The sequence below is a fragment of the Nothobranchius furzeri genome, chromosome 2 (assembly GCF_043380555.1).
Source record: "Nothobranchius furzeri strain GRZ-AD chromosome 2, NfurGRZ-RIMD1, whole genome shotgun sequence".
Lineage (NCBI taxonomy): Eukaryota > Metazoa > Chordata > Actinopteri > Cyprinodontiformes > Nothobranchiidae > Nothobranchius > Nothobranchius furzeri.
The window spans coordinates 54,942,642-54,968,150 of NC_091742.1; the positions used below are offsets into that span (position 1 = coordinate 54,942,642).

Consider the following 25,509-nt stretch of genomic DNA (forward strand, 5'->3'; position numbering starts at 1 on the left):
TCGCTGTAGCTTCGATCTCAGGGTAGATAAATGATAGAAGAAAACAAAATTGTACATAAAACACAACAATTTGAAACAAACGTTTTCAATGACTGGTACTATAATGCGAAAATACAAACAAATGAACAAATGGCAAACTTTGATTATCAGTCCAGATAAGTTTGTACGTTTTTTTAAAGAAAGGACAATAATCTAAGAAGATATCATAATTCAAAATGTGAGTTATGTTTATATAAACTGTTTCTCAGAAATAAAACAGAGAATACATTCGATTGTGTCGACATTGGGATGATTATTATTAGTAGATATTGTGTTCATAGTCATTTATAAGAAGTATCAGCCTATACAAATTTTATACCATTAATAGAACATTTAGTTAACATTTTGAATAATTTGTCACAGTCTTTAATGTGTGTCTATTTCACTTTTATGGTTTGTTTTAGTAACAATAATTATTTTTCACGTATCCTAAAAATTACTTTATAGTGATAAAATATTTGGTAGTTCTGCTTGCTTTCTTAAATCTGAAGTGAGAAGTTTTTTCCTACAGCCTAAACTCACTTTAATATTATACAGTTCTTCTAACTAAATAATGTCTGAAAGAATAAATTTGTTCCATTGAATAAAAATATCCTATAAGTCACTCCATTTGGAATATTGCTAATTCTCAGCAGCATGAACAAAATTTGACTTTTTATAACCTCTCATCTAGGCATAAGAAACACATTTCAGCTCCAGTTATTATGTAAAATAATAAAAAATAATATATTTTAATAAATCAATACAAATATCTGTACTCCAACTTGAGGAAACATGTTTATTTTTTACTCAATTTTGTAATCATCTATCACTTGTTTTATGATATTTTTTATATTACGACTCTGTTTTTCTGATTCTAATTAATTTCTGTTTAAAAAACATGATTTTATGATTTGTGTTGTTTTTGATCTACGTGAAGCCCTGTGTGATTCTCAGTCTGTGATCAACACTATATAAATAACCTTTTGATGTAGAAGACTTTAGACCTATAGATAGCTTCTCAGTTTCCCCATTTTAGCTCTTAAAGTATGTCTTAAAATAACCAGCCTAAAATAGAAAAAGAAGAACGGCCTCATTTGAACAAAACCGCACCTATTTGGTGTTTTCTCTCTTTGAATTGATAAACGCTGTGGACACTTGGCTTGAAGTTTGGCAGTGAAGCAGTTAAAATAGAAGGTGGTGGCCTCTTGGTTTCTCAGGTGTCAGGGGCAGCAAACTGGATAGCAACCGATCCTCCAGGAGTGTGTGAGGAGGACGCTACAAAGGAGGAGAAGGAAGGAGGAGAAGGAAAAGGCTAAGTAGCAAAGAGCAGGAGTCATGATGAAATGAAAACTAAAGAGGTGACTGAACGGATGGAGAGGAAGAAAGGAAGGACACTATCATCAAAGAGAAGCAGTAAGTAACACACACACACACACACTTTTGTTCATGTTGCAGCTGAGCAGTCTCCAGGTGTCAAAGGATAAAGTGTCTGAAACTCAAGAGTAACCGTAGCAACCGTAGATTTGAACTGGTCCAAGGTTTCCCCTTAATTGTCTTTAAACGTGTGCTATGTCACATTAGCTTGACTTGGTGTGTATTGTTTCTGCAGATGAAGCTGAAGTTACACACTCACACACACTTGAGCTTCAGTTACACTCACACACACACACACACACACACACACACACACACACACACACACACACACACACAGATGATTCAGCATCATAAGGAGACCGGCAGCTCTCACATCCAGCTGATCCCTGATCAGAAACAGAGGTGATGCACCAGACTCTGCTGACAGCTTCAGTGGGAAGAAGTGGTGCAGAAGCAGTCATCTGGACTTTAGCAGCTGCATCTGGTTCTGAGGAGAACAGCAGCAGCATTATAAAATGACAGATTCCCTGATCCACAGCAAGAGCTCAAACTTTCAAGAGAATAAACTTCTGGTGCGACTTGAAGGTAGAAATATAAAATAATGTCTGATAATTGTTGACATTTCTGGATCAATTACTGCAGACACATGTTCTATGGAGCACAAAACCTTGTTCTTGCACATAATTAATGTATATGTGAAGGGATGTATAATTATTGATTATTCATGTGTTAGTGAGTTCATGTTTAAGTTAGGATTTAGTTTCAAGGCAGAGGTCTGTCTCATTTTGCTTGTTTTTCTGTGACCTTTGTTGATTCTTCCTCTCTTCATGCTGCCGTTTCTACCAGTTCTCTTTCTCAGAATACCATGATAACCTCTTCTTATTCATTTTTTCTTCCTTAATATTTTTTCCTAATTCATTTTCTTTTTCCCTATTTTTTATAACATTGTTTCCCATTTTTTAATGTGTTGTTCTTGTGAAGCGCCTCTTGATTTTTATCTTGAGCGGTGCTGTATGAAAATTGTTTATTATTACTTTTTTACTCTCAAACCCAACTCTAGCTCTGAATTAGCTTCATGTTTTCAGCCTTTTCTTCTTAGGACATTACTGATGAATAAATACATAAACATTTGTAAAAATGTTGAAATAATTTTACTTCCCTTTAAATATATAAAATTTATAATTAATCAAGATTCACACCAGTGTGACAGCTAGTGGGACTGGAACTTAATTTGTTATGTTAATTTTTTCCAATGAAGAAACATAAAAGATACAAAACAGGCATTTGCCACCTGCAGCTATAAGATCTTCCACTAGAGGGCAGCTGACATGGATGGGAGCATCTGTTGGAGGTGAGAACTAATCCTGTTAAAGAAGTAGAGGTCTTAAAACCTTAGAAATGAACATATGAACTTTACATTTGGTTTATAGCGTTAATGTTTATTTTAGAATACTTTCATGGTAAAAGTTTTTTTTTTATCAACTTTTTTTCCTTTAAATCAGAACCACAAAACAAAGATAACAATAACATGCACATATATTTGTCTGTCACCATCACAAGCATGACATGTCACGTCCCGCTTATTTAAAGATACATTAATAGCTGCACCCGCTTATTCAAGTAAACAGAAATATGGGACAAAAATTTACAACCCCCCCCCCCAAATAAAAAAAAAAAAAAAGAAGAAATCAGTCCAGAGCCTCAGTTGCTGCACATTGACTCTCACAATTTGTCCAGAGGTGATCAATAATGGGCCATTCCCATCTGTACCGGGTCGGCCCGGGCCGGGTAGCGTAGGTTGTTTATGGGCCATTCCCATCTGTACCGGGTCGGCCCGGGCCGGGTAGCCCCAGTCGGCCCCAGCCTGGCCCGGTTGATTCCACACATCCTTGTCTTAAGCCCATGTGGGCTGATTCTACCCACCAATCAGAGGCTTGCTCTAATAGAAGGTGTGAATTTGCTGTCAGCAGTGGGTGTGTTGGCCCTGGTCGGCCTGAAGCAGACCCCCTCGAGAAGAGGGCTGAGAATGAGCCTTGGTTGGCCCGGAAAAATACCAGGCCACCCAGATATGTAAACATCCTACGCTACCCGGCCCGGGCCGACCCGGTACAGATGGGAATGGCCCACAACAGTTCTCCAGGCCTCAACTGTAGCGCTCCCAGCCCTGTGCACTCTTGCTACAGAAAGTTCCAAATATGCTATGTCCAAAAACAATGTCGTCCAGGCATACACGAAGAGGCAATGTGGTGGTTTCCAACGTGTAGCCACCATTTTCTTTGCTGCCGTAAGCCCGGCCAACAGCACCCTCTGCACCACCACCTTCAGCTTTATTTGTGAAAAATCATTTAGGATGAGTACCCCCACCAAGCATGGCACCGAGCAACCCAACAAGGCAGACAGCCTACCTGCGACCTGTCTCCAGAAATCCATGACTGGGGGGCACTCCCAAAACATGTGTTTAAACGTGCCAACTCTATCCAAATCACAGAGTTTGCAATTGGGATCTCTAATAATTTTCATCGCATGCAATTTTTTAGGAGTAAGATAAAGCCGGTGTATAAAATTATAGTGGATTTGTTGGTGGTCAGGATTTCTGGAGTACAGGCCAACTTTCATGGTAAAAGTTAAAACTCCTAATTATGTATGTTTATTTATACAACAATATGAAAGCATGAATAATCAAGTCCCTAAATTCTCATAAATACAAGGTAAAGAGCTGCAGCGTTTCAATATTTCTTTAACAAATTCCACAGGGATTACGTCGAGCATAGCAAACGGGTTCCGCGAAGAATTTTCCCTTTATTCAACAGTCATCAGCAAAGGTGTGCATCTTTTGCAAAGTAGCGACTGTAAAGGAGGAGGGACATCGACCATATCCCAGAGGAGCTATAGTTACTGCTCATCTATTTAGGAAAGCTCATAAGTCATTTATGAGACAGCTAAGTGTTGCTTCTAAACTAACAGCTGTGCTTCTGCACCAGCTTCCATCAGGCAAAGACTGAACAGATGTGTTCCCCCAATGGACCCCACAATGATTGGCTAAAACCAAGCAAATCATTTCAACTCAAGAGTCATGTCTTTACAACGTGCAGCGGACTCGTAGCACGGAGTCTGATCCTAATCTGATCTCAGGTCAGTCTGCTGTTTCCACTGTTACAGCTCACTGGCTACACGTGTGTCTTACTAGCTCTGTGACCTTTAAAAACACCATCATACGGTCTTAAAGTAGGTTGTTGTTATAGTAGTGTCATGTTTTAGGAGGCATTGGACCCAGGGTGCAGGTGTACTCAAAATACTTCAATAATAAGACTGGAGGGTCTGATAAGAGGTGCACGAACCAGGGGAGCTACCATACCGAGGGATGTGATTGCAAAGCAGGAACAGCTGAGCAGATGGCTGATGGGGAACCGGTGTGCACACTTGGGGATCTGAGGGGAAAAACACAACTGAACCAAATAACCAGCAGACTATGTCAATTAGATTTGATGAAGCTCAACTTTCTGGGTCTTATGGTTTCCCTCTGACATCACCTCATACTGTCAGCATGGTGGTGGACGGCTGATTTGGGGACCTTGCTGCAGAGAATTCTTCAGTCAGCTGTGAGGCAGCTTAGGTTAAAACTAAATGATCTCCCTCACCCATCTAGGAAAAGATTTAGGGCCCACACCACCTTGTTTTCAGCGATAAAATCAAGAGCATTGTGAATAAGCCAAGCCTTAACGTTGTCCATCACCAGTAACCATAAACACAGGTCACACGTGTGTGTCATGATGCGGTGTAGAAATCTAACCCACGACATACAGAATCAGCATAGAGACAGGGGTAAAGTGTTTAAATAAGAATTTATTAAAAGGGAAACCAAGGAAGCAGCATAAACAAAGCTGAGTTCTTTCACCAGGGAGTCGGTGCGGGAAATCTGTGCACAGATGGAAGTTAGATCCAACTCGAGGAGGGAACAAGGAATCTGAATTGTGCGGAGGACTTGCAGTCTGGAGAGGAGGGAACTAACTCGAGGGAGGAGTGGTCCGATCTGGGCTGGGCTGAGAGGGTTTTCCTGGGACTGAGATCCAAAAAGGTGAGACGTAGAGGGACCTGAGTTTGTGGAGACCCAGGGAGCTTAGGTGGGCAGCTGGAGGTGGTTCTAGACAGGGAGCGGCTGAGAGACAAGCAGGTTGGAGTTCCAGATGATAGGAGTTCCAGAGTTCAGCCAGTCAGAGATGAAGGTGGAGGTTTTATCTGGTGAACAAGAGCAGGAAGGGTAAATGCAAAATCCAAGCTCCAAAACACATCTAAAAAGGTCCAAAAGGCTCGAATATAGTACTAAGAGGTGGCTTAGAAGGTACCCAGGTAGAGTAATCATCCAGCAAAGTGTAGAAGTCTCTCAGCTGCATAAATACACCTGGCCGGCTGATGAGCAGATCTGCTGCAGCTTGGTCAACCTCCAGACACGCCCACCTGCAGAGGGAAAACTCAAGAGACAGGGAGTGACAGCAGGAATACACCTCAGACCGTGACAATTCGATGTCAGAGCATTTTTGTTGTGAGCAGTGATGTAGCTAAACCTAAAAGTCTGGTTATTTACGTCCACAAGTAAAGGCTGACAACAGAGAATTTGCAAATCTCCACATTGATTGGAGATATTTGGTTCTGTTCCTCACTTTTGTGTGGTTGACAGTCCAAACTGTGGACAAATAACTTAGTTTAGTGGGAGACCTAGCTACGTGTCTACGAGGGTCTACGGGGCTGTTCAATTCTGGGCCTCGAGGGCCGGTATCCAGCATGTTTTAACCCTGCTTCACCACATCTAATTTCAATCAGCAGGTGATTAGCAGGTGAGCTGCTGCACAGGTGACTCAACCACTCAAACTAGTGTGTTGGACCAGAGAAATCACTAAAACATGCTGGATACCGGCCCTTGAGGCCCGAACTTGAGTAGCCCTGGTCTAATGCATTTATTTTCTTTACTCGGTCGTTGTGATCATAGGGTAAGAGATGCATTACAAGTGACAGGTATATTATAGAAGCCAAAACATGTCAAACATGGTGAAGATCTGGGTCACGCAGCAGAACAATGATCCCAAACACTATAAACACTGAAGCAGAAAAAAAAATGTGTTGCATTGGTCTAACTAAAGTCAAGACCTCAGCCTGATAGGGATCTGGTGGTGGGACCTTTACCAACATCTGCAAACCCCAATCAACTGAAACAACCAACAGCGGTCCAAAACTTCTCCGCAAGGATGCGAGAAACACACCTGGTCATGCAGATGAAGACTTCTCTATCCACTAGAGCAGGGGTGTCAAACTCATTTTAGCTCAGGGGCCACATTGAGGGAAATCTAGTCCCAAGTGGGCCGGACCGGTAAATTAAAAACAACTTCAGATTGTTTTCTTTGTTTTAATACAATCAATATAAAACAAGGCTGGAGCCTGAGGACAGTGTATCCAAAATAGTACAAGTACAACACCTGAAGTGTACTTGAAAATTTGAAAAAAATAAAAATAAAAAAATCAACAAATAAAAAAAACATTCCTTAGTGATTCAAAGAGCTTACTGATCACATGGCAAGATCAATTTCATGCAGCACTTAAAGTATATTTGACTCATTTTACTTTACATCTTTTAGCTTTCACCAGCACATCAACATCAGAAGTCACATCCCGAGTGGAAGCCAACTTCAGGATGGGATTCAAGTTCTTGTGTGAGCCTTGAGCGCAGCTTTGTTTTATTTATACTCATTACAGAGGAAACTTGCTCACAAAGATAAGTTTATTTTCACTCTACATTGTAAAGTATGAAAATAAAGTTTACACAACCAACTCGCGGGCCGGATTTAACCCGCTTGCGGGCCGGAGCCGGCCCGCGGGCCGCATGTTTGACACCCCTGCACTAGACCCTAGTGATGACAAATGAACCTGCTTTAGTAAAACAACTGTTCAGTTTTTGTCGTTAAACTTGGGAAAAGGGCGTCCCAAACTTACACAAAGACTGATTGGTTTGTGCTTCTAACAGCTAATAGAAAACCAGTCCTAAGGCTGAGTTTCTTTGCCAAACATAGATTTATTGGACCACGATTGGCTGACATCACAGAGCATTAGCTCTCAGCCTCTGGTGCTGCTGTGCCTGTCAGATCTGGACTCTGCTACCAAACAAAACCTCGTGTGTCTCAGAAATAAAAAAGAAGTTGTTCTTTGATTTCCTGCAATACAAATTGGTCAATTAAAACTTTAATAACTAATCCTACATCTTCTCATCATGTTTCACTAATCACCTGTCTTCTCTTAACCCAGTTAGATGAGTTTTTTATAAAATATTTTTAACTCGAAAAGAAGAAATAAAAAAAAAACATTTCCAGGACAAACCTCAAACTGTGTGAAAAGCACAAACTTAGTTGTGAAAAAAAATAACGGCTGTTGCCACCATTAGTTTCAGTTTAAAATGCATAGAAAAGTGACCAAATCCTGTAAATTTGCACTTTTTCTGCTGGTACTTTCAGGTTTTCTCTAATGTTCAGTGGCACTTAATCACATTGACCTGAGTGGTATCTGCAGCAGCAGCACCTGTATGGTCTGGATTTTATCCTCAGGGCAGCAAGAGATTTCACTCTGGCACTGTACCAACACACACACACACACACACACACACACACACACACACACACACACACACACACACACACACACGCCGACTTAGACACTCACATGTGCAAACAAGATGCTGAGTCATGAGAGCCCAGCAGTTCATATAACTAATGACTAAAACATTGTGTGTTACGACCGTAGCCCCACAAACAAACACCCTGATGCTGCTGGAGGCCAACCACCCCTGAAAGGAGCTCAGATCTAACAAACTGAATATGATGCGATTTATGCGTACATGTGCAGAGGCTTTGCACTAGACAAAATTAGTTTGTTTGGAATTAATTAGAATGACTTGATTCTTTAGCTTTTCTTTAGAAAATGAAGGGGGCAGGAATTTAAACATAAACTGCAGCCGGCCACTAGGGGGCTTTTCAGTTTTTTAAGCTTCAAAATCAGTGTCTTACATCCACTTTTTAATGCATGTTAAACCTTCAATTCTGCTGGATTGTCTATTACCCTCCAAGATTTAAAGAGGTGCTTTGCAACCTTTTCATAATTTTGAATCATTTTCTTGAGCCAGAATGTGCTAAAATGACCCTTTCCAGGGTTAATGAAAGGCCACCTAGCTAGCCCCTATCGCCCCTGTGGCAAGAATATTCCACTTGCAACTTCAGAGTGCCGCTCCAGTCTGTTAGGACTTAGAAAAAGATTAGCTGACATACCTGGAACTCAGCTAGTAGAAACTAACTATTGTGTATTGGCAACTTCACCACATGGCAGAAGCTCCTCCGGGCTTGTGTTATTTGTGGAGATTAAACATCAGTGTTTCAAATCAGTGGTAAAGGTGCATTGCTGATATCCAGTCGGAGGCGAGATGTCTAATTATTAGGAAAAAAGACTTGTGCCGTGTTGTGCCACTCTCTGCTGCAGCAGACTTGGCCCTGCTGATCCAAGCGCTTCTGTTTACTTTTTTTTTGGTAAGGCATTCATTCCTATCTGAGACCACTGAAAATGTATTGATTACACATTCACTGCCCCTTTAATTGTGGTAAAAATTTGCTGATGCATCAGAAGCATCTCACCTGGGCTAAAGACAAAAAGGACTGGACTACTGCTGAGTGGTCCAAAGTTGGGTTCTCTGACAAAAGTAAATGTTGAAATTTCTTTGGAAATCAAGGTCCCAGGGTCTGGAGGAAGAGAGGAGAGGCGTTGGATGGTTCTCAGTGTCAAGGCGCCTGGCCTCGCAAGGCGATGTCTTGCGAGGCCAGGCGCCTTGCTAACGAGGACAAAGAAAATGGTTAATTGAAAAAGACTTACCTCACATGACAGCAGATTCCGTGGCAATCACGTAAGGTAACGTTATATTTTATATGTCTAAGTTTCAATAAAAATTTATAATGAGCCTTTCACTTTTTAAATTGTGTTGTATATTGGTTAAATGAAATATGTAAGAGAGTTACTACCTGCTAGCCACCGAAGCTGCAACTACAAAGCAACTAACCAATCATAGCTAACTGCTTTGGATATAAAAAAAAACATTTTAGATTTTAGCCCGATGGCTACAATTAGTTGACACACATTCGCCTTGGTGGTTCCTGAGACGTATCTCCTAATTGGGGCGGGACCAAGACATCAAGGCAAGGTTCCTTGGGATTGAGAAACACCCACAGAAACCACGTTGCTTGAGGTCCAGTGTAAAGTTTCTATACTCAGTGCAGAGCCATGTCCAGGACTTTTAAAATGGGGAGGCCCATGTGGAACACTTGTTTATTCATGGGTGGCACCAATGGTTATGTATATTTATTTATTTACTCTCTAGTGAATTTTTGAGTTTCACTTTGCACAATCACCATTTTTTCCCTCTTCATCTTCTACTTTTGTGGTGGTTAGCAAGTCACTTCTTGTGGCATGACTGCCACCAACTGGAGTTGAGTGGGACTCTAAATACTATGTATGTGAATATGAAAAAATATTAAATACTGGTAATACTACATGCCTGGGCTAGAAAACAAGGTTAAAGGTGCATGCAACCACACTATTTTGGAGTTTACAACCCAAGCCTTTTGTCGACAATGTAAAGTCAATTTAAACTGGAACTTAGTGGGGTGGCACTTGGGGTGGCCAATCAGATTCTAAGGGTGGCATGTGCTACCCCAGGCCACTCCCTGGACACGCCCCTGACTCAGTGACGGTTTGGGGTGCCATGACATCTGCTGGTGTTGGTCCATAAATGGAATTACTGAAATAAATCAATTTTGTCATCATGTTCTAACTTTATGACCAGCACCTGTATATCCGTTGATGCATCAAATGCTCGAGTCAGTCACCAATTCTGTTTACCTTCTCCTCCCCCTACATCAGGTGTCTCGTCAGAATGCTGGAGCAGGTGAACGACTTTCAGGGTCAGAACTTTAAAAAGCTGAGGCGGGCCTGCCTGCGTCGAGGCGTGCTCTTCAAGGATCCCCTGTTCCCCGCCACCACCCAATCCCTGTTTTACAAGAGGACTCCCCCACCGGGACTGGCCTGGAAGAGGCCAAGGGTGAGCTTGCCCACGCCTCCTACCCTCGTCCAGTTAAATATAAACAGCATGGCCAAATTTTAAACAGCAGCCAATAGCTGTTTGATACATTTCCCCTCTAATCAAAGCCAGCATGTTGCATTTCTAGAGGGATCTCATTAAAGCACTTTCTATAATTGGACAGACATCAGGCGGAGAAACCTGAGCCCTGAGGGGGTTGATGGACAGCCATGTTAGTTATTGTGCGTGTGTGTGTGTGTGTGTGTGTGTGTGTGTGTGTGTGTGTGTGTGTGTGTGTGTGTGTGCAGTTGAGTTTAAAACAGCAGTAGTCGGTGTAAATAGCCCAGGTGTTTTTAGAACAGGGTGTAACTTTATCATGGAAGGCTGGTGTCAGCTAGATTTGTTCAGGTCCTCTCTGGAGGGATTGTCTCATGATCTAAGGGCTCATTAGGAAACTAGTTGTCACTTTGCAGTTTGAGGGTTTGTTCCAGCACATGAAAACTTTCCTTTCTGGTTGAAATCAACAGTTCCGAGAGTTTGTTGTGTGCCAACAGCATTTGAAGTGAAACCACACTGGAGTTTATCTGATGAGTCAGGGTCAAAGGTTAAGAGTTAGACCGTATTCTAGTGTTTCTTGTTAGTGTGACAGGAGAGAGCTGGACGAGAAAACACACACACACACACACACACACACACACACACACACACACACACACACACACACACACACACACACACACACACACACACACACTTACTGTCCTAACTGTCCAGTTCTGATGGTCTCATCAAACAAAAATTCACTACTGGACACTTTTAGGCATCGGTTTCTATTACCAGGCTGGAGACCCTTTTGCCTTCAGATCTGCTTTGATTCTTCAAGGCACAGACTGATTAAAGTGATGAAAACATTCCTGAGAGGTTCTGGTTCCATCCATGATGTGATTCTCCATGTTCCACCACATTCCAAAGGTTCTGGAACGGATTGAGATCTGGCGACTTTTAAAGGCCCTCATCACCGTCATGTTCTAGAAACCAGTTAGAGATGATCTGAGCTTTATGACATGGTGCTTTATCCTGCTGGAAGTAGCCATCAGAAGATGGGTCCATGTGGCCATGAAGGGATGGACATGGTGTCACGCGTGCTGGTGAGTGGAGCGGAGGTGAGGATCCACACACGGGTGAAGAAGCAGGCAGACAAACTGGAAGACGTAAAGGTTTTTAATGATGAACTCACGCAGGACATGGAAACAATGAACCGACAAAACACACAGAACTGAGGCCCTGTCCACACGTAGTCGGGGATCTGCCAAAACGTAGATATTTTTCTACGTTTTGACCTGTCGTCCACACGAAAACTGAGTTTTTTCACATGAAAACGGATCTTTTTAAAAACTCCGGCCAAAGTGAAGATCTGCGTTTTCTCCGTTTTGGGTGTCTGCGTGTGGACAGACAAAACCGGAGTTTTAAGGTCCGCAACGTCACTTTCCGCAACAAAAAAATGCTGACATCACGTGTGCGACCTGTGTTTACACTAGCCGACAGCATGGATGCCCTTAGAGCTGCGCTCGCTTTATCAATTGTCCAAGCGCTTTTTGCTTGTTTGTTTTTGCAAACGGAATTACTGCTCCTTGCGGAAGACCACAGACGAAGGACGAGGTTAAGAACGGGGGAAGTACTGCCGCCTACAGGTCTGGCATGTCCTTAACAACGTATTTATCCGGGTACTTGTGGACAGAGTTTTTTTTTTTAAACGAGGTGGTGTGGATGCAAGTTTTTGGAGGGGCGGATATTCGTTTTAAAGAAAACCCGGTTACGTGTGGACTAGACCTAAGGCTCAGATGGTACTAATGGGTTTAAAGTGAGACCAGGTCATTTCCCCCAGGCCATTACACCACCGGCAGCAGCCAGCATCGATAAAAGTGGTGACGGATCCATGCTCTTATGCTGACACCAAATTCTGACCCGACCATAGAAATGTTGCAGCTGAAATCCAAATCAAACTTTATTTATGTGGGACGTTTCATACAGTTGATGCAGCTCAAAGTGCCTTACAGATTAAAATGGCCCCACATCACCCTCATTCACACACACACACACACACACATACACACACACACACACACACACACACACACACACATACACACACACACACACACACACACACACACACACACACACACACACACACACACACACACACACACACACACACACACACACACACACACACACACACACACACACACACACACACACACTAAAAGCAAAAGACAGTAGGACACTGGGCTGAGCTCAGATGAACCACAAACCAGGAGACATTTTTCCAGTCTCTTCTGGTCCGGTTCTGGTGATCCTGTGTGAGTTGTAGCCTCCATTTCCTGTTCTTAGCTGATACCAGCTGCGTGTTCTGCTGCTGGAGTCCATCTGCTTCAAGGTTCAACACCTTGTGGTTAAGAGATGTTGTTCTAAAGATCTTCATAGGAATCTGTAGTTACTGGTGCTACTGCAGCAGTAGCTCAGGTGGTAGAGCGGGTTGCCTCCTGATCAGGAGGGTCATGGGTGCGATTCCAGCTCCCACCAGGGGGTAAAATGCTGTTGTGTCCTTGGGCAAGACACTTCACCCAACTTGCCTGTGTTGGTGGTGGTCAGAGGGGCCGACAGCACCAAATGGCAGCCTCACCTCTGTCAGACCGCCCCAGGGCGGCTGTGGCTACAAAGTAGCTTACCATCACTAGCAGTGTGTGAATGTGAGAGTGCATGAAAGCGTCTTTGAGTGTCCTAAAAAGATAAGTTTAATGTATTATTATTATTTCTGTTGTCGTTATTTCATCGAAAACCAATCTGCCCATTCTCCTCTGACCTCAACAAGGCCTTGTCCTCCAGATAACTGAAGTTCTTTGGACAGTTTCCTTTTTAGACAATTCTCTGTAAACAGTTGAGACGGATGTGGATCCCAGTAGATCAGCAGTCTCTCAAACTCTCAGACCAGACTGGCTTGTGTGTGTTTCCTGCATTAACACACCCGATTTAAAATAAATGGGAGAACTTGAGGACCTGCTGAAGACGCGAGTCAGATGTTGAATCGGGTGTGCTGTTGCAGGGAAACAGCTAAAACATCCATGGCAGTGGTTCTCCAGGACAAGAATGGAACAACCCCTAGATGCCCACATGCACCAAGTAGCTGCCGTCTGATAGGCTGATTAAATATTTGCGTAAATGAGCAATTGAACAGGTGTACTTAATAAAGTAGCAGGGGAGTACACATCTTAAACTCATGGTTTATTGCATGTGTCCATTTTTAATTTAATCAGTTCAAGGGTTAAAGCATTAAAATACTAAACTGTATATACATTTATAATAAAATAGTTCAAACTAAAAGCATTCCTGAATATGGAAAACAGGTTTAAGTTGACCAGAATAACATATCATGATACAAGGAAGCTTAGCATATGAGTGCTGGGTCTCAGGAGATTAGAGGACACCGATATCATCTCGTGATTGTGTGTGTGTGTGTGTGTGTGTGTGTGTGTGTGTGTGTGTGTGTGTGTGTGTGTGTGTGCGTGTGCGTACGCGTACGCGTGTGTGTGTGAGATCCAGCAGCACTCCTTCAGTTACCTGACTCTAATATCAACATAATCTGCTCGCTCAGCTGTGCTCTGACACTCTGAATCTGCTTCTAGACCTTCTAAAGCTGAGTGATGATGACACTAACTGCTGCTGTCATCATGATCACCGTTTAATCCTAAAGGGCTCGTACGCTGAGAAGCCGTGTTCTTTTTAAATACAATCAGTCACTGGTGCATATGCATGCTTGACAGGAGAAATTTTCTTTAACCCCCATCGCCTCCAAAAGTCGCTAAAAAAACAGGTGGGACAACAACCAGGTCAGAAAAAGCCAGTCTCTTTTATGTCACAGGGTAAACTAGACTCACATACCTTGGTTTGCGACCGCAGAAGGCTCTCTCGGCTAGTATAAGCTAACCGTTAGCATTAGCAGCTCGACAGCATGACTTTGTGTTCAGGCATGTGTTGCGATAAAATATCAAAATTACATTTTTTACCAAGAAAGAAGAGCAAACAAAGGCAGTGGAAGAGTGCTGTGGGTCAATCAGAGGCTAGATGTCCACGTATCATGGAAGTCATCTTCTGCCCTACGCTCCTTCGACAAACCCCTCAAAAGGAGTGCCAGAGTTCTTCTTCTACAGAAAACGACAAGTTCATTCATTCATATGAGCAGATTTGTTGAAATCTAGGTAAAAAAAACTAAATGAGACCTTTAAACTACAACTCAATCGATATGTTTTTCTTTAAGGCCGACGCCAAAACCAGTCTTTAAAGAATTTTGTTGCCGGTGGCCGATATCTAAAGCCAATTATTAAGGCCAATATTTATAAACCTTTGATTGTGAAAGACAGCTGAACACTCACTGTGTGAAATATAAATGAAGTCAATAAATCTCTTAATATTTATTAAACTTCAAATACAAAACAACCTCAAAACATAAAAATAATAAATACATAATGTTGTGTTGGGGTCCTTCGGGTCCTTTCTTCAGTCTAGTAGTGGTGGCAGTTGGCCACACAGGTGCCTGGTTTAAAAACAATTTTTTTATCGACTTTTAAAAATAATTTTGGCCGATGGTCGATATAAAAAAAATTGAATATATCGGTCAGCCTCTACTTTAAAGCTGCATGAACTGAATTTCAAATAAAACATCAGTGACAGGGTTTAGTGGTTAGTAAAGGAAATCTGAAGAATGTTACTCAGGTAAAAAAAAAAAAGCAAAACAATAGAAACAAAACCATTGTTAAAAAAAACGATAAAGCTATTTAAAACAATGCCAGATTTTTACTAAAATTTACTGGATTATTTTTAATATGACCAACTTTTTTGTGTTTTCTTGAATTTTTATGTCAGTCACAGCTGAGAGGAATATTATCTTTAAAACACCATTAATGTGTGTCCAGACAAATCAGTGTTGCTTGTCTCACAATTATTCAGGTTCTACTTGTAATTTTCTGCTATTTTGTTGATTTTAAACAGGAAATATGTAAGGATCCTCGTCTGTTTGTGGACGGCATCAGCACTCGTGACTTGCACCAAGGCAGCTTGGGTAACTGCTGGATGGTGGCGACTATTTCCTGCCTGGCATCTGAGCCATCACTGTGGAAGAAGGTTTTCCTTTCGCACCTTAGAAATCAGTGTCTCACTTCTGTTATTCCTCATTGAATCTGCATTGTCCATCTCGCTTCTTATTGCAGGTCATTCCAGACCATATGGGTCAGGAATGGAACCCAAAACGTCCTGACCTATATGCAGGTATCTTCCATTTTCGGTTTTGGCGCTTTGGCTACTGGACAGATGTTGTGGTGGATGATCGTCTGCCGGTCAGTGAGGATGGACTGCTGCTCTTCTGTCGCTCTGCCACACCAAGAGAGTTTTGGAGCGCCCTTCTAGAGAAGGCCTACGCCAAGTAAGCAGCAGCAGAAACTATTAAAACACCACACCAGCATTATCTTTAAAGTGACAGTGTGTAGTTTTCTGGCGATAGGAGGAAGTACCTACATAAACCATCGCCAGCAAGTGGTATTTTTGTGTTTGAGTGATGACCTTACCAATGAATGGCCATTAAAGCAGAAAATCCCTGGGAGTGTTGTGTTATTTGTTTTTTAAAACATTATTTAAATGAACAAGCAAATGTGTTTTTGTTTATTAGTAGCACTAGTGCCTACTCAGCATGGCCCGACTATATGGTTCAGGTGATTTTCTATAACAAATCTGGTAAGTGTGCTAGACGGGTAGCCCCACGAATTCAAAAGTAATCTGAGGTGATCAGAAACAAATCACAATGAAATAATGGAGGACATAGCAATGTTGAATATTCTGCTTAGTTGGTGGTTTTTTTGTCAGTCTCTGAGAAATAAAGACTTGGAAAGTATGTAGGCAGCAAGGCTTACAGGGATGACTCCACCCCCTTGTCAATCAGTGACCAACAGTCTCTAATGGTGTGTTTTTGGTCCAGCTTTGTACTTTTGGTACTACTTCAAAGCTGGTGCTAAAAAAAATGTGTGGCAACCTAATATCCATACTAGCACTCGATTCCATTCACACCTACTCAGCATGACTCGAATGGATTTAGTTTGGTTCAATGGCATTTTAATCAGGAACGTGATGCCGGTGACTGCCAGTCACTGATTAGCTAGTGGATGGAGTCACTGGTTGTGCCAGAGTCTTTTGCCTACTCCTTGTTCAACATCACCACCATGTCCGCCACTGTTGCGTTGTTTTTCTGTCACGCATCATCTTATGCTACTTTTGTAGTTTTGTGTACACCCCCTTTGGTAATCCCCTCCCAACTAGAGCTGCTTCTCAGTTACAATGGAATGCCACCCAAGCCATGCCGAGTTGGGTTAAATCAAGTGGAGCCGTGCTAAGTAGGTACTAGTGGAAGAGGCCCATGATTCTGTTTTGCGGTCACTTTTAGGAAGTTGAGGAACAGTAGAAACTTCCCACCCCACACTCTGAAGACCATTTGGATTTCCCTCCTTGTTTGAGCAAAATAATCTCTTGTCAAAAAAAAGTTTGAGTGCTGTAAGCTATTCACACAATTATTCAGACAAAAATACAAAAAGTGGCAAACCCTAACCCAAGAAAACAAAGAACTACACCAATATTTCTTGGTCAAGACTACTTTGAAGCAAGCTTTAGTAGTTGGTTTGTTCCATGGACAATCATATCTCCTTTAAACCCCAAAAAGGACACCATCCGTCTTATTCTGTGGATAAATCTGAGAAGATTTATGGTGTCACCCAGACTCTCCAGTGGTATCACATGGGTTCTTCCATATGACACCATTGGGAAGTCTGGCTCCTCGTAAGGAAAATGAAAAATGTAGGATAGGGTTAAGACTTCTGCTTACTGCTGAATGTTGTTAGGTTGGTAGGTGGTTGTATGAGAGTAGATAGAACCAAGCAGTGTTGGGCAAGTTACTTCAAAACTGTAATGCATTATGTATTACTTGTTACCCTCATTTTAAAGTAATTCATTACATTACAATATTACTGATTTTAAAATGTAAGGCATTACACTACTTTTGCATTACTCTAAGTTACTTTCAACAAAGCAACTTCAGTATGAGTTTGGTAATCTGATGCCCGGTGAACTAATGACACATCCGGTGGAAGGTGATGTGGTGTCTGAGCTAGGATTGCTGTTAAAAAGAGATCTTTAGAAGGATTGTTTATGTAATAAATGCAACAACAAACTGTACTCTCAGCACGCTGCCATCTTAGATTAACTGAGCGGCGAGTGAGGTGGTGGGGGCTCCAAGTCTATTTAGCCTTTGTCTCCAAATGCCTTGATACAGCCCTGGATGTGGGACTGACTTCTGGTGTGATCTGATTCTATCACATGTATAAACATTAAATGCTTATATATTATTGCTTTTCACTGGTAAAAATGAGTATTGGGGATACATTTACCTACATTTTTTTTCTTTTCAAGCACTTTGTTTTGTTTTCTTGATTTTAGTTGAATAATTTCTTGCCCTTTCTCTCTCTAACCTTCCTGCATGCTGCATGTTTTCTCCGTCTTCCAGAAAAACTGTTTCCTAGATTTCCTACTTTCTAACTATCAGCCAAAGGGATCTTCACATGCACGGCGCTCCAGCAGCAATGAGTTGAAATCACCGGAGCCCAGATTAACTCAGCTGCTGCAAAGCACGTCAGAAAAGTACAGAATACCAGAGAACATGCGCTGATATGAACGATCGCAGGTTAATTTTTTTGTTTTAGTGGAGCGATTTTGTGAATGTTACAGCGGCCACGCGCAGGATGCAGCTGGAGTATTTGAGCCGTTACCGCTGCGTCCTCTCTGCCCGCAAAGCTGAGTCCATAAATGACGTAATATATGCAGATACTGGAACTTTTTTCGGGTTTCCCACAATTTGAATTTTTAAGGAACACATCTTGATTCTGGGTTTAAAAATGCATTGTAATTACCGCGTTACTGACAATTGTACCGAGTAAATATTACCATTTTCTTTCCCTGCAAAAAGCAATGCATTACAGTAATTAATTACTTTTGTACCGCGTTACTCCCAACACTGGAACCAAGGACGTAATTTTCACTTAAGAAGTGGGGGGTGGGGGGTGGCTTTACAGTATGTTCTAATGGGAAACAGGCTTCAACACAACCTGTTGTTTTCCGCTTGGTCCTAGAGCTCAACCAGTGTCAATTTAATATAGCGTAATATTGTTTTTGGATGGTAAAAAGTGCAGGGGTCAAAACTTGACTTTGGAAAAAGTGGGGGGGACATGTCCCCCCCCCCAAAAAAAAAAATTACGTCCATGGATAGAAGTATAAACACAGATATTTGGTCTTTTGTCAGACTGAACGGTTGCTATGAAGCTCTGGAAGGAGGGAACACTACGGAGGCCTTGATCGACTTCACTGGTGGGGTTTCAGAGTCCCTCAGTCTGGACTGTAAGGCCCTCAGCCTCCACAAAGATCAGAGGAAGTCTCTTTTCCAGACATTGTCAAAGATTCATGAGCACAAATCCCTCATCACCTGCTCCATACGGGTAACAATCTGTTTATTCTAAACATCATGTTTGGACACTTCTGAATTATTAGTTGAATCTTTTTTTTTTATTTTATGTTTGTCAGCCTGCTGAGGGGGAGACTGTGGAGTCTGTGTTGGACTGTGGACTTGTGCGGGGACACGCCTACGGGATCACAGCGGTGAGGAAGGTGAGGCTGGTGGAGAGGCTGCTGAGGACGGGTGGGTCGCCTCGAGTCTTCCTGGTGCGGATGAGGAACCCATGGGGCACCGCGGACTGGAGGGGTGCCTGGAGTCAGGGGTGAGGATGTTTTGAACCATTTCTTCTGGCTTCTGCTATTTTGTAGGCACTCGAGGAATAAAAGCCTCAGCTGACAATGTGCTTTAAAACATTTTACAACACTGTTGCAACCTTTCTGGACAATTTCAGACATTTTACAACAGTCAGGGAAATGTTTTACAAGAGAACATCTGGTGTTTACATTACCAAGGTCTGAGAAACTTTCAAAATAGCCACAATGGACCAGTGAAGGGTTTCCACAAGTTCATGCACTACTTGTTTTTTACGCTGTCTACTTCTTGTTGTTGTGCACCCTCTGCAGGTCAAAGCAGTGGCAGGAGTTGAGTCGAGCAGAGAGGGAGAAGATGGGGCTCATTGTTCGGGACGTTGGGGAGTTCTGGTGCAACTTTTTGAAATCGTTAGAAATAAATAACTTTTTTGACGTGTTCTGCATTTTCTGGTTGAATTCATGCCGGTTTGTTCTCACTCAGGATGAATTTCCAGGACTTCTGTCGTTACTTCACAGACGTGGTGGTGTGCCGGCGAGTGGAGAGGAATCTTCTATGGCCCAGATCACACTGGAGGGAGGTGAAGTGCTTTGGAGAGTGGGCCCTGGCTCCTGCTCACCCTGGGGCATCTCCCTCCACCACTCACTACAGTAACACCCCTCTGACTCGGAGCAGAAACAATGTGAGGCCTGAAGGGACCGGGCAGCGGGGTAGTCGGAAAGAGACCCAGCTTGGAGAAACCCATCTGGAGAGTCGAAAGGGAGGAGACTGTGATGCTGGTAAGATTAGGAAAAAAAGGACCAAGGATTCAGAAGAGAGTGGAGATTGGGAGGTGTCGATGGACAGGAGAAGTCGATGTGGAGGATGCATCAACCACAGGGACACCTTTTTATACAATCCACAGGTAAGGTTAAAGGAGAAACTTCTCTAAATGAGCTCCAGAATTAATAAACCCTTTGTTTGTAGTTTATGTTTGAGGTGCAAAACAAAGAGGAGGAGTTGCTGATCTGTCTACAGCAGGAGGACAGGAGGATCTGGAAGAAAAATGGAGGAGGAGAGAACCTCCCAATTGGCTTTGAGGTGCTGAAGGTGGGTTGAGCGGAACACAACGAGACACCTTTCCGCTGATCTTCAAACCTTTAAATATGATAATCTGAAGGTGGAGGCGAACCGCAGCAGCCGGGTGCAGCGTGTGGTGGAGCAGGCAGCCAGCTCCATCTACATGGACTCTCGTAGCGTGACTCTGAGGAGAACGCTAGCGCCAGGTCGTTACGTCGTGCTGCCCACCACCTTCCTCCCGGGCTCCATTGGGCGTTTCCTGCTTCGCCTCTTCTCCCACTCTCACATCAAACTCAGGTGTCTGTTTCATTTCATTTTATTCACAGAACTCACTGGATTACCCAGTTACTGCTTCACAAATGGCACGGTTCTTTGAAATGGACTCCACTCAAAAAACACTTAAGTCACCCACCCAAAAACTCACCCACATCATCAGCAACACCTCTGAACCTCTAAACAGTTTCCCCACCAGGCAGAACACATCACATGTCTCAGCTTTCACCTTAATCGTAAACAAAACCAAGAATGGGACCAGTCAGCATAACTACAGTATAACACAGAAAATCGCTAAAGCATGATAACAGTTTATCTTTAAGATCCTTTATTAAAAAAATTAAAAGATGGTAGTTCCTTTACAAGGTGAAGCCCTATCTCCCTCCAAATATGTTTGGACAGGTGATCCACCTTTTTATTTTGTGTAGACTGAATTACTGCAACTCCGTGTACTGTGCCCTTGAGCAGTCATCCATTCACCGGCTTCAACTGGTCCAGAATGCGGCTGCTCGCTTCTTAACGCACACAGGGCGTAGGGAGCACATCTCTCCAGTGCTGGAGTCTCTACACTGGCTTCCTGTATTTTATAGGATCCATTTTAAACTTCTGTTGTTTTGAAGTCGTTGAATGGTTCTTCTCCTTCTTATTTATCGGAGCTTTTAGAAAATCATGCTTCTCTAAAAGCCTTGAGGTCTGGTAATCAGAATTTCCTGGTGGTCCCAAGAATTAAGCTGAAGGCCCGTGGTGATCGGGCTTTTCCTCTGGCTGGTCCCAGAATGTGGAATAGACTCCCTGCAAATATTAGGGCTGCTCAGATGCTGAGTCATTTAAAAACTTTGTTAAAGATGTATTTTTATGAACTGGCTTTTAATTATTAACAAATTAGGTATTTTCTACCTCTTTTAGCTATCGTTTTGAGTCTTTCCATTATTTTTTTTATTATTTCTGATGAACATTTCTTGGGAACAGACATTTTATCAAGGATTGTCCTGAATATTTTGTCTTACATATTTTAACTTTGTTTTTATAATTGATTTTAGTCGCTTAGTTTTACTTTTTTTACATGCTATGTTGTGATCTGCTTTTTTATGCTGTGAAGCACTTTGGTCAACAACAGCTGTTTAAAATGTGCTATATAAATAAAATTGACCTTGACCTTATAAAATGTTTAATCTTATTCCATATCTCCGCACACTTGCATGCCAAACTAAAGCGAGTACACTTCTTCTGTATGTTTTTTTCCTTCTTAGAAAATCAAAATGACCACTGCGGCATATTGGTAGAAAAATGGTTGTAACTCAGTTTTAAAGGAATGTATCTAAAATACATTGTTGTGGGAACTCCTAGACAGCTGTTACTAGATATACTTTCATTATATTTATAACCAAGTTAAAGATGGCCACCACAGTTTCATATTGGTAAACACAAAAGGTGTTATATTTCAGTCAAAACGACCAATACTGAGTTGAAACTTGGTGTTGTAGTAGCCGAGAGTTGTCCACCACACTTACTTTGGAAACAAACATTTTTGTTTGTTCTTGGGAAAAAAAAGCCTGCTGAAAAGTGAAAGTTTAGTTGAAGCTTGCAGAGGTGTGGATTCGAGTCACACGACTTGGACTCGAGTCATTATTTGAATGACTTCTGACTTGACTTGATGAAATCTATTAAAACTTATGACTTGACTCGGACTTGAACGCCATTGACTTGCAACTTGAATCGACTTGCATTTGTTGACTTGATGATGATGTGAGCTTATTTGATATTTTAGCACAAAGTGGCATGACATGGACAAAAATCCTAAATCCGTCTTCGTTCTGGGTTTGATCTTGTACGGCTAAATGCAGCAACACTTTGTTTTTAATCGGTTTCGTTTGCACTTTCTGCTTGTTTGAGCAAAAAAAAAAAGAAGCTTTAAGAAGATTTAATTCTGGAATTTATTTATTTTCACTGTCATTGAATTGAAGTTAGACAGATGACTTGATTATGACTTGAAAATTCAAAGTTAAGGACTTTGGACTCGACTTGGACTTGGTTGTCTTTGACTTAGACTTGACTCGAGACTTGGCTGGAAATACTTGTGACTTGCAAAGCAGTGACATGGTCCCACCTCTGGAAGTTTGTCTTGTGAACCACTGGATGGATTTATTTTTAATTTTCAGAAGGTGCCACATTAAACTGATATTAGAAAATGCAGACAGGACTCTAACTCAGTCTGTTTGACAGTTTTTTAGCTGTTGAGTTGTGGTGGCTAAGACTTACCCTCTTCACACACTCAGAGATACATTTTGTAGCTGTTAGGGGTCAACCCCATTTGTCAACTTTTGGTGATAATTCATGGCCACCACAACAAATCTTAGCAAAAGAAAAGATTGAGTTAAATTAATCTTGGGCTTTTAATTTTCCTTTGTTCTTCCTTAAAGGGAACTGAAAGATGAGGTTCCGTGTCCTTCATTGCTCCAGTGTGTCCTACCTCAGCCCATAGTGGTGACCACGGTCCATCTCCGCAGGGCATCTGGACTCAGACCTCCCAAAGAAACAGGTGGTTCAGCTATCTTGTGCTGCTAGTTTTTACAGTCTTTCTGTAAATGTCTTATTCATTTTTGAATCACTGTATTTGGTGTTACAACCCCTAGCTCCAGATGTTTACGCCGTGTTGCGGTGTGAGAGCGACACCATCAGGACAAAAGTGTTCCGAGAGGAAAGGAACCCAGAGTTCAACCTCAGGACCATCTTCTACAGACGATATCCCGACATTCACATCTCTGTAGAGGTTTGACATCGTCACATAACATAAACTTAAAATGAAATCTCACTCAGTATTAGTCTGACTGTGTTTATGTGTGTAGTTGTGGAGCAGAGGTCTGCTGTGGGACTCTCTGATCGGAACGGCCCAACTCCAGACGTCAGAGTCAGAAAGGAGTCGGAAACTCGTGATTGATCTGCGAGGCGAGTCACTGCATTCAGGATCCAGATGCTGTATCCATGTTGAAACATCTTCCAGCATCTGTCTCACAGACTTGTGACAGGTCGACATGGTAGCAAGAGGAGCTGATGGACAAACTGCTGAATGGATGAAGAAATAACTTGGCTTAAAGTGGCTATGTGTATTTTTTGCCTTTAATCTCTGGAAAAATCCAATGGAATGTTGTAGAAAATGAATAAAATGATGTCGATCCATCCATTCATCCATCAATCCATTTTCATCCGCTTATCCGGAGTCGGGTCGCAGGACCAGTAACCTAAGGCGAGAGGCCCAGACTTCCCTCTCCCCAGCCACTTGGGCCAGCTCCTCCGGAGGAATCTCAAGGCGTTCCCTGGCCAGCTGAGAGACATAGTCCCTCCACCGTGTCCTGGGTCTACCTTTAGGCCTCCTCCCAGTTGGACGTGCCCAGAAAACCTCACCAGGGAGGCGTCCAGGAGGCATCCTGACCAGATGCCCGAGCCACCTCAACTGGCTCCTCTCGATGTGGAGGAGCAGTGGGTCTACTCCGAGCCCCTCTCGAATGATCAAGCTTCTCACCCTATCTCTAAGTGAGAGCCCAGCCACTCTTCGGAGAAAACTCATTTCGGCCGCTTGTATCCGCGATCTCGTTCTTTTGGTCACTACCCAAAGCTCATGATCATAGGTGAGGGTAGGAACGTAGATCGACTGGTAAATCAAGAGCTTCACCTTCTGACTCAGCTCTCTCTTCACTACGACAGACCGGTACAACGCCCGCATCACTGCAGATGCAGCACCAATCCGCCTATCGATCTCATGCTCCAGTTTTCCCTCACTCGTGAACAAGACCCTGAGATATTTAAACTCCTCCACTTGGGGCAGGACCTCATCCCTGACCCGGAGAAGGCATTCTACCCTTCTCCGATTTAAGACTATGGTCTCAGATTTAGAGGAGCTGATTCTCATCCCAGCTGCTTCACACTCAGCTGCGAACTGCTCCAGCGAAAGCTGAACATCACGTTCTGATGAAGCCAACAGGACCACATCATCTGCAAAAAGCAGAGACCTGATCCTCAGGCCACCAAAACAGATGCCCTCCACACCTTGGCTGCACCTAGAAATCCTGTCCATTAAGGTTATGAACAGAATCAGTGACAAAGGGCAGCCTTGGCTGGTGTCCAACTCTCACTGGAACGAGCATGACTTACTGCTGGCAATGCGGGCCAAGCTCTGACACCGGTCATACAGGGACCTAACAGCTCATATCAGAGGGCCTGGTGCCCCATACTCCCGGAGTACCCCCAAGGCCCCCCGAGGGATGCGGTCAAACGCCTTCTCCAAATCCACGAAACATGTAGACTGGTTTGGGCAAATTCCCACGCACCCTCCCAGTCTTCCTTGAAATGGTTGCAAAAGAAAACTCTTCCAATTCCAGCTGGTTATTTTCAAATCCCTGCTCCACAGGGCCTGACTCTGGCTGGCAATAAGAAAATATAAACATGTCTGCATGTGTCTGACTACCAAAATAATGGCGGAGACTCGACTTCCGATTGTTTCTTTGATTCGGGCTATTTGGAAAGCACTATCTACTGAAGAACCATAGGCATTGCAGGGAAAAATGACAATTAATTTAGGTTTAATGACACCATGTACAATAATTCCGGCGGGCTGGATTAAAAACCCCAACGGGCCGTATTTGGCCCATGGGCCGTGGTATGCCCATGCCTGCTCTAGGCCCGGAATTGAATCCCCCTAGCCTAGATGATTGGCTGGATATACGACTTTTCCATGTTACCACATTCAAAAACATTTAGGCAGTAAGAAACATGAATAGATATATATATATATATATATATATATATATCGATAACAAAATTGCTAAAC

The 25,509-nt window shown here is 42.6% G+C and overlaps 1 protein-coding gene across 1 annotated transcript; it reads left to right on the forward strand.

Annotated features, from left to right (window-relative positions):
- Positions 1 to 1,264: 1,264 nt before the first annotated feature.
- Positions 1,265 to 23,914, forward strand: LOC107377340 (calpain-5). The gene is made up of 13 exons (XM_015946869.3): positions 1,265 to 1,434; positions 10,342 to 10,519; positions 15,548 to 15,679; positions 15,766 to 15,977; positions 18,894 to 19,086; positions 19,172 to 19,365; positions 19,667 to 19,744; positions 19,836 to 20,256; positions 20,319 to 20,441; positions 20,512 to 20,708; positions 23,105 to 23,223; positions 23,318 to 23,454; positions 23,531 to 23,914. Exons 2-13 carry the CDS (start codon positions 10,355 to 10,357, stop codon positions 23,705 to 23,707), a joined length of 2,148 nt encoding a protein of 715 aa, XP_015802355.1. The 5' UTR covers positions 1,265 to 1,434; positions 10,342 to 10,354; the 3' UTR covers positions 23,708 to 23,914.
- The last annotated feature ends 1,595 nt before the right edge of the window (positions 23,915 to 25,509 follow it).